Genomic DNA, 12,936 nt, shown 5'->3' with positions numbered 1-12,936 from the left:
GATGATCATGACAAGATGAAATAGGTTAGAGTGGGGAAAAAAAAAAAAGAGGAAACAACCCGCTACCACTACCTGGAAGGTTTTGAAAGAGAGAGACCGGCCATGCTCGTTTCCCATTAAAAGCTGCTGCCGCTCAGCACAACAGCCAGCGCGGCGCCGAGCCCGACGCCAAGCCACCAAGGCCTGACCGAGCCGGCGGCGTCCTCTTCGTCGTCGCCCTCGTCTCCGGCCCCTTCATCTTGGCCGCCGCCGCCGGCCGTCGCCCTCGCCCCGCCGGCTGGGCCGTGGCGCCGGGCAGGAGGACCGTGGTGGTGCCGAACGGGGTCGCCACCGTCATCGTGCCGATCTGCACGGCCGACGGGCCGATGGTGACCTGGGTGCCGTCCACGTCCACCACCGTCGTGGTCGCGAGGCCGCCGGCCGCCGTGCCGCCGAGCGTGTAGGTGCTCCCGGCGACGACGACGACCGAGGGGCCGACCTTGGTGATGGTGGCGCCGCCGACGAGCGCGTACTGCGTGTCGGTGGGGCCGGCGGCGTTGGTGCCGCCGATCGTCAGGACCTGCCCCCCGCGCGCCGTCACGCCGCCCGGGCCGAGGGTCAGGACGACGTCGTCGCTGCCGTCGGCGTTGCCCTTGTCGTCGACGGTGACGGTGATGACCGAGGCGCCGGGCACGCCGTAGGTGTAGGTGGTGCTGCGGACGACGAGGATGGAGCTGCCGATGGCGGTGACGAGGCTGCCGCCCGCGGTCACCACCTCGGTGGGCTTCGGGTACGTGGGGAGGGAGAGGGTTTGAGAGCCGCCGGCGATGGTGCTGGGGCCGATGGTGAAGGTGCGGCTCGAGACGACGACGGTCGTGGGCTGGGCGGTGGGCTGGTTGGCGGGGGGCAGAGAGAAGGTGGAGCTGCCGATGATGACGGACGACGAGGAGACGACGACGGGGAGGTTGTCGATGCGGGTGGACGTGGGCGTCGGGAGGCTCACGCCGCCCGTGTAGGCCGGGCGGTCGATGGTGGAGCCGCCGCCGACGACGCGGGTGGGGTCGATGGTGAAGGTCGCTCCGCCGACGACCACGGTTTGGGTCGGCTGGCCGGGGATGTCGGTGAAGGTCTGGTCGTTGATCACCACGGCGGTGGGCTGGATGCCGATGGTGACCGGGGTCGTGACGGGGGGCTGGGCGGGCGTGGTGATGGCCTGGGGCCGCGGGTGGACGTGTCGTAGGCGGGCGGGGTCGGCTGGGCGTCCGACGGGCCCGCCGGGTCCGCCGTCACCGAGATGTGGTCTTGGTGGGTCTTGGGCGCCTGGCTGACGCCGTACCGCGGCGTGTTGATGGTGGTGAAGACGACGGCCGGGTTCTTGTCGGTGGTGACGAGCACGACGGCGGGGACGACGCTCGTCTGCACGCCAAAGTTGAAGCTCGCCGTCGACGTGGTCACCTCGCAGGTGCGGTACTTGGAGTCGGTGCCCGTCGACGCGCAGATGGAGATGGTCAGCCGCGGCGGCTCGAGGGGCATCACGCAGCCCACGGTCGGCCCGGGAAGCTCGAGCGGGGGGAAGGGCGGCGTGTAGTCCTCCGGATGGCCGTACCACGTGACGGTCGTGGTGTGCACGACGGACCACATGGTCGGCGCCGCCGTGAGGTCCGACGCCTGACAGTACCTGACCGTGCTCGAGGGGCCGTACGTGAAGGTCTCGTTGGCCGGGAGGATCGACGTGAGCAAGGTCGTCGGCGTGGTGGACGGGAAGCCCAGGTCGATGCTCTCGGTGACCTCGTAGGTCACGGGGACGGTGGTCGGGAGAGGCGGAGGCGAGTTCGAGGGCCGCGGCCGCGGCGGCGTCGGCCGGTCTTGGGGCACGTTGCCGCCGCCTCCATTGTCTTGGGCGGGTGGCGAGGGCGAGGACTCGGACGAGGACACGGACGCCGACGACGCGGGCTGCGGCTGCTGGTTGCCTCCGCCCCAGAGGACGGTGGACGTTGTGGCTCCGCCGGGGTTGCCCAAATCGATGCTGACGACGATGTCGCTCACCGGCTGCGTTGTGGTGGGAGCCGCGGGGATCCCCCCTCCCGGCCGTGTCGGCGGTACCCTGACCTGCTGGCTGCTGCTTGACGGCTCGTCAACGGGCGGTGGGGCTCTTGACGTCCCGGGGCTGGGAGCCACCGTAGGCATCGTCGGTCCGACCGTCCTCGTCGGTGCGTTGGTGTCCGTCGTGAGGCTCTCGTTGACAAAGAAGACCGGAGGGTCGACATATTGGCTCGACGTTGCCGCGGCGCCCAACCCCAGCGAACTCGAAACCTGCAAAACCACTCCTCCCCCTGTCGGTCGTGATGGCGGTACTGGTGGTACTCGTGGCGTCGTTGATGATGATGATGTTGTTGTTGTTGTTGATGATGATGATGACGATGATACTACTAATGTTGCTGCTGCTGCTGCTGCTGATGATGATGATGATGATGACTCTGATGAGCTACCCTCCCCTGATGTGCTCCCCGGCTCCTCAGTGGCTACCGCCAACCTTGGGAGGACGGCGTCCTTCCGAGATGGAGCGCCGGCTCCATCATGCTGACGTCTGATATGACCTGGCAAGCTTGTTAGTACGAGAGGCTCTGCATGGAGCCCGCGGGGGGAGGAAAGGGGCGGAGAGAGGATTTTCTCACCTCCGAGGACGCTGTCGAAGCACAGCCCGGAGAGCACTGCGATGGAGAGCAGCACGTTTCTGCCCCCGACCATGCTGGCGCGGCGCCGGGGGGCAGACGACCTCGTCGTGGATGCGTGTGGTGCGCCGCCGCCGTCTTGTTCTCTGCGGCCGACTTTGGGTCCTGATGGGGTCCTTTTCCGCCTCGACAGGGCATCTGAGCCGCCGCAAGCCCAGGAGATGATGCTGTTATTGCCAGAGTCCCTTCTTCACCATCGCGACCGACGGTGCGCATCCCGGGACGGAGGGTGACGGGTCTGGTGGTGGTGGTGCCCAGGGGGGGGGGCGGAATGCGGGAGCAGCAACACCAAAGCAAGCAGGCGGAAAACCGAGAGAGAGAGAGAGAGAGTGAGTGAGAGGGAAGAAAGGGAGCGAGACAGGGAGAGGAAGGAATGAAGATCCGCAGAAAATGTCTCCGCGTCGGCAACGACAACAACCGGCTCGCCGGTACCGCGGACGAAGAAGAAGCGAAGGGCAGCCAAGCCAAGGATGAATGCCGGGGAAATTGTGGACGGGGGAACCCACAGCACGTCGTCCTAGGGCGATGGAACGTTCGTCCCCAAGATCCGAGACAGCAAAGGAATGGCAAGAAACGAGAGACAGGCCCGGTGTTCTGCTGCTGCTGCTGCTGCTGCTGCTACCGCTGCTGCTGCTGCTACGACAGTCCACACGGGGCCGGAGGGGCGCCACTGCTCATCAGAACAAACTGCTACGCAGGAGGCTCGGCGCAACCTGTTAATCAGGGCGGATATGGAGCGTTAGGCTGGCCGGGCATGGCTGGGGTGGGTATTGTATGGGTCTGTCTGGCTTGGAATGGAGCATAGGCAATCAATTTCTCTGTTTTCTGGTGGTACGTTTTTTATTCAGGTCAGGCCAGGTCAGGTTGGCCCCCGGGGAGAAGGGGGGGGGCCGTCTGGGGGTCTGGGAGGAGGCGGAGACGAGAGGATCGGGAGGGTCTCGTACCTCGGCCGGGTTCAGCGGTCTCCGTGGCCCGTTCCCACCCTGCTCGACGTTACGCGAGCGAACCAAACTGGCAGCGCATCCGGGGAGAAGAACCTGAGCCAACGTGAAAGGAAGGGAGTGAGACCGACCAGGGCCCAGAGGGCAAATTACGCTGCTCGGCCCTTTGAGCCTAAAAAGCCACGGGCTCTGCGGGTGGCTCTGTGGGACGATTTCATTTATTAACCTGTCTCGTGTGCCACGGATTCTCCGTCATGTTGCATGCCAGCCACGTCGAGAGACATTCCGTCCCGTACCACGGTCCCTACCTTAGACACATAGCACGGTAATTACTGCGTACACACGCCGACATGACACCGTATGAACACGCATACACGGTACACGCATCCACGCAGGCCACCCAGACCACCCAGACCACCCAGACCGCTGCGCGCACGCGCACAAATCTCCCTCTCCCTCTTCCTCTCCCTCGTTTGGTCCTCCCCCCCTGCTCCCCCTTCGCCTGAAGATGTGTGTCCCGGTGGAGGGGGGTTTCGCGTAACTTAATTCTTGCTAATTAACCCCCCTTCCCTTCCCCGACAAAACCACCAAACACAAGATGGAGCCAATGCAGAGCTGAGAAAAAAAGGAAAAAGGGAATGAAAAAGGCTGGTGCTCCGTTGCCAAGAGGCCGAGACGAACGGGCGCCAGGGGGCCCGGGGGAGGCCGTCCAGGGGTTTGCGGAGGAGCTTCTGTCATGCGCAGGGATAGGCCTGGTCTCGTGTACGGAACGTTATCAGGGACTGTAGGACCCAGGCCCCGGGCCAAGGCCAACCCCATTCATTCATTCCCTTTCGCGCCACCGAGCGCAAGAGAGCCAAAGAATGCAGACCACAAGAGTGAAGAACACGCGTACTATAGATTACCGATAACTAGTAGGTAGAGAGTTACAAAGCTCCTCCGTACCGAGCCCAATGACGTTGATCGGGGACCGGACCCAACGTCCGCACATTTTACCCAGAATGCAAGGCCGTCTATACCACATACTGCGTACACGTAAACACATATGTACACACAACACACACACACTCTCTCTCTCATACACACACACACCACACACACACACACACACACACACACACACACACACACATACACACACATACATATAGTTATACAGCGCGCCTCTGTCATCACTAGCTCGCTCGCCCGCTTGCCCACCTAGATACGTACTTACACGGTCGTTAGTTAGTAGGAGTTAGCGCATGTACTCTGTCCTGTCCTTCCCCTTCCTGCTCTGCGGCAGCGAGCGTGGGGACCCAAAAGCCCTCCCCGACAAGAAAAGCGGCCGGCCAGCCAACTTCCTTTCTCGGGATAGGCCTGCCGTGTGGGTCGACGACGAGATCTTGCGCAGCAGCGCCTTGGCGTTGAGGCTTGTCCGCTTGATCGGCGGCGAGATCGACTTGCTCGCGACGGAGGCGCACAGGCGAATGCGCAGCGTGTACTGTGTACGTACACACACACACACACGCACGCACGCACGCACGCACGCACAAACGCACGCACAAACGCACACATGTGTACGTACGTGTGTGGTGTCTGTCTGTATGTATGTACCTGCTGGCGGTGGTGCGGCCTGATTGCCGACCATGGCGTGTTCGCGCATGTGTGCATGTATGTATGTGTGTGTGTGTTCGTTCGCATGATCGTGGGTGTGTGGTGGGTGTGGGTGTGGTGGGTGTCAGGGTGCGGGTGTAGGTTATCTTGCGGGCTCTCGCTGTCTGTCTGTCTGTCTGTCTGTCTCTGTTTCTGTCTCTGTCTCTCGGTTTCGTTTGCTCTCCCATCGTGACGAAAGGACCGCTCCGTCCGTCGTCGGACAACGGAAACGATAAACAACACCCACGGGCTCAACGGAGCTGGCCTGCCCTGGCCCTGACGCCTGAAGAAGGATGGTTCCACGGGATTTGACTGGCTGGCGGGCGGATGCACGCCCCAGGTTCAGGTCCCCGCCATTGTCGACTCGTCGGCTGCTGGAAAAAAAAAAAGCTTGGTTCAGTGTAACGGAACCGAGCGCTTGACGACTGCCGAGAGCGTCAGGGCGAAGAGCAAGGAGCCTGGTGCTCCGTTATCCTGTTTTTTTTTGTGGCCTTGGCCGGCACGAGACCCGCGCAGCCCGTCCCGTCGCCGCGCCGGGCCTCGAGTTGACCCGAGACGGGCAGATGTTGTTTGAGAGAGGACACATAATACCAAAGTGTGTACACACATCACACACACACATACACACATACTGCGTACACACATACAAAACCGCACACGCATACTTACACACCGTCTTTCTCTGCTGACCGAGGACGAAGAGGGTGAAGAACCCTCCCCCCGTGATCCTCCTCCTGCCGTTGAGGGTTCTGTCACGGTCGGCGTCCGTGAGGCTCCATTTTGCTTTGTCGTGTTTTGCAGCGGTGCTCCTCCGTATGTCAGCAAGGATCGACGCGCTTCCAGGGAAGCGGGTTTCACGATCCGCGGGCAGCAGCATGGATGCAATCTCGATTCTTTGACAGAAAGTCATGCTTGTTTCAACAACCCAGCAAGACGAAGAAAGGGGGCCTGGGCATGCTGTACCTAAGTAAGGCCAGGCTTTTTGACAGCCACCGCAAGGGGCCAAGCTCCGTCATTTTCGGCAATCGTTGTGGACTGCAAGCGACTGCGTTCAGTTAGCCCCGGGGGAGCAAAAAGCTGGGGAAGGGGGGGGGGGGGTAGGTGGTTGGCGTTGGCGCGACCGCATCTCGATCTGCCCACCCAAGGGCCCGCCCTAGCTCAGCTGTGTGGCGCCAGCGAACCCCAGCACCCTGCTGTGTTTTGCACGGGGAGGCGTTCCGTTTAGAACAAAAAGCACACCTACATACATATATATAGTACATACATACACATATACATACTGTATACACCTATCCAAGGATAATAAAAACTAGTACGGTACTTCCCCCTTGTATCCCTACTTAGTTACAAGGTTCTAACCGAATATAGAAATAGAAGTACCTTCCTATACTATTTTCTATAGAAAGGTACTTCCAGTAATACGTTTCAACTAAAATAGCAATCCAACGCCGGACAACGAGTATCGTAATTATCCGGTACGTGTACAACTATCCTCTAGCTCCAGGCTACTATAGATACAATACTCTACTACCTACAAACCTTACCTTTAGCTGTACGCTTCTATCGCTTATAACAACAACGCTAAAGAATTAGACCTTATACGAAGCTACTTATATGCGATAAAAGGATTTAGATCCAAATACTTCGTAACTTTGCTGGATAGACTTATAAAAAGATTACTTATACTACTAGTAAAACAATCTCCTAAGTCTAACGTACAGTATCGGGTCCAGTAATACTATAGAAGACCCGTTACAGTATAAAACCTTTACTCAGAACACTAGAGAAGGAGATTCTAAATAAGGTTCTTCGTAAAGACTTGATCGCGCGTAAGCTCCTATAGACTAATTTACAGTACTATATCTCAGGTTTCAACTATTTTAACGAATACGTAATTACGACGGCGCTCCGAAGTCTGGGCTACCAACGTATTATCTGACTACGGCGAATTAAGCTTATAGATTAGTATTGTACTATACGCCTTTAGTTTATATATAAGTAACTCTTTCTTTATCTTCAGCTTAAGGATTAGGAACGAGTATTCTTTTCTAACGAGACTTAGGTAACTAATAGCCTAGTATAAAAGAGGTAGATTATAATATATAACTTAAAGGAACTAGAGGCGTAGGCTATCCTTCGAGAGAAACTATATAGCTGGATGTTTTAGGGGTCGTTTACAGGCAGAATAAACGGACCTAGATTTATTTGGGAAAAGAAGTAGGGAGGTATTACTGCTAAGAAATACCAATATTATATTATCCCTTTTATCTATTTGTTTTAAAAGGAATTTAGTGAAATAGTATTCTAGTAGAATAACGCGTTATCTTATTCTGCCCGGTTAACTAAGGATCTGCTTATTACGTTAAGGATTAAGGTTTTATAGTAGCCCTCCTGGAGCCTAAACCTTAATCCTATTAAGAACCTTTAAGTATAGATCAAGTAGTAGCTGGAAAAGAATTATGATCTTAAGAATCTAGATATATGGCGGTTACGTAAAGCGATCCAGACTGTATAGGAGACTGTGTTAAATAACTTGTTTTAGTAGCTAGCTTACTCGATGCTAAGTCGGCTCCGGAAAGTAATCGAATTGGATAAAAAGTATATTGGGTACTAGTATTTCTATTCCTATATAACTTTATATGTAATTGTAGGTACCTGTAACTTCTTTATTCGTTTTTGGTTAGTCTTCTCTTAGGTTGCAATCGAGTGGGTTTAAGTGGGGATAGAAGGGGGGGAGTACCGTACTAGTTTTTATTATCCTTGGATAGGTATATACACGTACGCCCGCACGCTGATAAGGGTTGCGCCGTCGGGCTTACGTTTATACTCGGAGCAGCTTTAGCCTCTACTATACTACCCCTTAAGGGTATATTTCCACTCATAAACAGGTTACTTTGTTAACCTACTACATTTAATAGGGGCTACAGACAAATGAAACCAGACCTCTCAGTTCACTAGTTTTCTCTATTTTACTATACAAATTTCAGTATAGGATATACATCCTATCCGTAACAATTACAGCCCGGCAGCGTTCTAGTATCGAAGCCAGCAAGTCCTTCTAATAACTACTTATTGGGCAACTCCTCTTAAGCCTCTTTACTGCGTAACCCATTCGTATAATTTTGGCTTGGTTCAGATAGCTATTATAAAATAAAGTCAAAATCCGTAGACGATCGTTACGGGAAAGGTGTTTGCGGCCAGCTATTGTTGTTGTTGTTGCTGCTGTTGGAAAGATGTTTGCAGCTGGCTATTCTTATTGTGATTGTCCGAGTGTTGACTAGAAGACAAAGCAGCGGTGTAATGCGTATTTTCCACCTGTAAATGGCTGTAAGTTACACTTGTGGCTTATGTGGTGGGTCCTGGCAGTGACCTGGTTGGGGGTGGAAATATATGCACTGCACCGCAGTAAACTAGCGAGAAACACCACAAGCCTCGGCCTTGTCGCGCGACGGCGCATGGAATGCGAAGCGCGGCTCAGACCGACTCCCATCGCGGCTCCTGCTACAGTATTACCACTATGCGTGACTGCTGCGAAGGAGCAAATGTCTCGGAGAAGAGCTGAGGGCGAACCGAAGGGGGGGATCCGTGGTAACAGTCCTGGAGCCACGCGAGAGAGGGCGCACGGTCGCATCGATCCAGACAGGCTCGACCAAAAACGCCGGCCACGCAAGCAAAAAATAAAGACTGGGTCGTTGTCGGCACGGCGAGCCGCCATCGCGACGGGTCCGACGCGGTAGCGTCAGGCAGGTCCGTCGCATGGGCGATCTGGCGAGTCCGAAAAAGAGACACACGGCGAAGATGGAGAGCAAGCGTGGCATGACCAAACTGACACACGAGGCAACAAGGCTGAGCTCCTCCCAACAAAAACGTCAGAGGGAGGAAGAGATTGATCGAGTCCGAGCATCCCGAGCAGAAACTCTCTTCTTTCTTTGTTTCAAGTCGATTCAGCTTCCCATCATCCTTCCCCACGGCTGCCAATTGTTTGTTTGTTTTCACGCCGTTTTTCCCCCTTCTGCTTGCCACTATCGACGGGGTGGACTGGTCATGACGGCCCTCGTCGCATGGCCTTGTTTGCGTGCTTGATGGCGCCGGGGGAAAAATGAGGAGAGGGAGAGAGGGAGAGGAGGGGGGAGGCGGAGGAATGCGTTGCATTTAGCCAGAGTGCGCATGCTGGCCCTCACGCTTGCCAATGGTAAACTATATATTATCTGTGCCGTGTCCGATGCACATCGCATGCCCGTTTGGGCATTCCCCCTGTCGCCTCTTGAGGATTCTCGAGGAGGGGAAGCCGAGGAGGCACTTTGCTGCCGTGCTGCGTCGATATTTACCCCAATATGTGCTCATTGCCCGTAGATGAAGACGATGAGCCCGCAAGCCTTGGGAACTTTGGCGACTCGTCCGCGATTCGTGCGCTACCCGGCCGTCGTCAGCAATGTCTCTCTCTCTCCCTCTCCCTCTCCTGCTGCACTGTGCTGTGTCGTAGGTGTCTCGCCACGAGTCTCTTTTTTCATCGACCTCTCATCGACGAAAAGAAGCCAGGGCCATCCATTCACGGCTTCCCTCCTCTCCCCTCCCAAAAAAGGCCAAGTTCCCATCTCTCTGGCAACTTGCCGTGGACATTCCTGAGGCGCTTTTCCCGTCCCCTCCTCTTCCCGAGGCTCCTCCCCACACCTCATGACCACCGCCCTCTTCCCCTCCCAGCATTTGTTGGGACCCTTCGCCGCGGCATACGACTCGCAAGCGAGGCTCCCCGCAATGCTTTCTTCGCTTGCCACCGCTGGGTTGCAAGCTGAACCCGCCCTGGCTCCTCCTGATGGAACTGGCGACACCGCCAGGCAACAGATGTGAAGCAGTGTGGAGGTTGCAACGTAACAGACACACCGGCCGGCATCTGCTGACGGAGAATGACGTTTGTTCTGCGATTCGACAGCTCCGTGAAGGAACGAAGCCTTCTTCTTGTTGACTCCAGTCGTCCATCCGTCTTGGTTTGCGCACACGGTCCCCACCTTGTGGATGCTGATGGAGAATGGGCTGCTTGGCTTCCGCCGGGTAAGGTGAGCTTCTCTCCGTCGCTGGGAGGGGAGGGGGGGTCAGGGCGCGTCTTGGCCGGCTGCCAAAGAATGGATCGGGCCGTCTTGGCTGGGGTCTCCCTCGTCAATGCAGGAAGGGATTTTGATGCGCACCGCATGAACCATCCGCCGGTCGGATCGGGTCAATTGGGGTGCTTTGCCTGCCCATGAATCGAAACGCAGCCATTCAACTTTTAGCGGAAACTTGGATCGGACATTTCTCGTCCCCCCCTCCCCCCCCCCCTCGTCAACCACCGTTTGTTCGGCCCCCTCATCCAGTCATTCACCAACCCCCAGCGGTCCGGTGCCTTTAGTGTCGACATCACCGCAAGCCACCGGCGTTAGCCGCGTCAACGCCACGTGCGTGCTGTTTGCTTGTCCCTACGTACAGTACCTACAGACGATCTTGACGAGCGCCTATGTACCTCCCTGGAGGAAGTAGGCGTACGAAGTAGCTGACCTACGGTACGATGCGCCGAGCGCACCGAGTGCTGTGTATACTATCGTAGCTATGTACACAGTATGACACGAAACACGAATAACGGGTGCAGTGCCAGGCTATGCCCTGCACACAGTACGAAGACACGACTCCAAGATACAGCCTGGGCTGTGTTCGTCGGGTGTGTGTGTGTGTGTGTTGCATGGGCGCTGGTCTCGTTCCCCGCGATCTCGCCTCCCTGGCCCGCCGTACGGAGCACGCTAGCGTAAATTTACCCACGGCTGTTCGTGGACGCACTGCCGACAACCATGGCTCGCTCTCGGAGGGATGAGCAGGGCCTCGACAGCGAGCGCGCGATCCATGGTACGGTGCGCCCTCTCTCCCACGCTTCCATTGCCTGGTAGTTGCCTACCATACCTCTGGGATCTGTCAGGTTTGGTGGATGATGTTATTTTTGTGCAAAGAAAGCGACACGGTGGAGCCCGATCGATTGTGGTGCGCCCACGCTTTTCCCCCCAGCAACAGCAACAGCGACTCCCCCCCGGCCCTTGGCTCTGTCATGCGAAAAAAGAGGCTGTTCTGCCCCGCCCTTACCCTACTTAGGTACGCAGTGGACGGACAGCGGGTTAGCTTACACGGTAGGTTGTTGCCCCTTGCTTGGGGAAAAGTGGGGACGGCTTAGTCGTCGGGCCAGAGCCCCGATGACTCGGTCTGGGCGATGGAAGGCGGCTGCTTATCGCCTGGGGGTTGAGACTTCCAAACCTTCGAAGGCCCTGCCTTGCTAGGATTAGCGCGTCAGCGTTGCGCACTTTGACCTGTCCCTGCCCTTGCCCTGCCCGTCCGTTGCGAAACTGCCTGCCCAGCTCGCTTGGGTCGCTGCTTCTTCGCACCTGCCCAACGGACCCAGCTGGCCCCAAACCAACCCCAACGGACCTTCCAAACCAGCCCTGGAATGGGGCTTTGCCCTTCGCAGCGAAGCCAGAGCGAAAAAATAAACCCACCCGGCAAGGCCCCAAGCTAGCTGGCCTGACACGCTGCTGACATACCAACGTCGGTCCATCCATCCATCCGTCCTCTCTCTCTCTCTCTCTCTGTGCCATCCCATCCCATCCCATCCCATCTCATCCCATCCCATCCCATCCCGTCGTCAGATCCGAACTCCAACTTCTGACGGCGGGCCGCGAGCTGAGGCGCGCCCCGTTCTCTTCTCTCCTTCTCTCCCCGTCACGCCCCGCTCGGTGCAAGTTGGGGCCGGGCGAAAGTCGATTGAGGCTGGCCGATCTTTTCCATCCGTGGATTGCCTGCTGCTTTTGGGACGAAGGTGTTACCCCAGGGCTTTTTCAGGTAGGCGAGACACATTCACGTTCAAATCTCGGGTCTCTTACCTCTGTTCGTCCAAAAAAAAAAACGGGTCCGTTTTGGCCCTTTCTGTGGTGGTGTTTTCCCTACCGTTGCATTCTTCGTTCCACGAGACGCTGCTGCTTGCACCTGCATGCCTGGGCCGCCGTTTTGCACACCCTTCCTCCCTCCCAACCCCCAATCCCGCTCGTCGTCGCCGTCGCCGTGGTTTTTGCTGTCTCCTTGTGTTGCCGGCCTGCCGTGACGATTCCCAGTCGAGGCCGCAGACAACCGATACAAGCAAAACAGGCACGCACAGGCTTCAAGGCGCAGGACGAGGACACCACGTCCAGCCGAGCGCACAGCTGGCTGCTCCCCCGTCCAGGCCTTTCTCTCCGCCATCGTACGAAGCCAATCGCTGCGTTCGCTGTCACCACAACACCGCCATCACCACCACATTTGCTACCATCATCACCACACACCTTGTCCCGTCGTGGCTGGCCGCGGGTCGGGTTGCATGAAGTGAGAGGAGACAACAGGACTCGGCTCCCCTTCGTCATCGACGCAGCCCTGACCCATCTCCTCGATCCACTCCCGGCCTGACTCTGTGCTTTTGCGCCCTGCTACGCACGCCCGTCGATTCACCTTCTCGCTGACCACGCCTTCTCCTCCTCTTCCTCCTCCTCCTTCTCCTCCACAGCTCATGGCACGCCGAAACGGCCGCGCCAGCGTCCCGGGACCCTTCCTCTGGTAACAGATCGCCCGGCCGTCGCGCAACCTCTGGCCCGGGTGCTGCCACAACA

The 12,936-nt window shown here is 57.4% G+C and overlaps 1 protein-coding gene across 1 annotated transcript; it reads right to left on the bottom strand.

Annotated features, from left to right (window-relative positions):
* Positions 1-133: 133 nt before the first annotated feature.
* Positions 134-2,727, bottom strand: VTJ83DRAFT_5064 (uncharacterized protein; the record flags this gene model as incomplete). Its single annotated transcript, XM_071011623.1, has 3 exons — positions 134-1,390; positions 1,435-2,576; positions 2,655-2,727. 3 exons carry the CDS (start codon positions 2,725-2,727, stop codon positions 134-136), a joined length of 2,472 nt encoding a protein of 823 aa, XP_070866514.1.
* Between the last annotated feature and the right edge of the window lie 10,209 nt (positions 2,728-12,936).

Source organism: Remersonia thermophila, chromosome 4 (genome assembly GCF_042764415.1).
Source record: "Remersonia thermophila strain ATCC 22073 chromosome 4, whole genome shotgun sequence".
NCBI lineage: Eukaryota > Fungi > Ascomycota > Sordariomycetes > Sordariales > Chaetomiaceae > Remersonia > Remersonia thermophila.
Note: the sequence above shows the minus strand (reverse complement) of the source record. Positions and strands in the feature narration are given on the sequence as shown.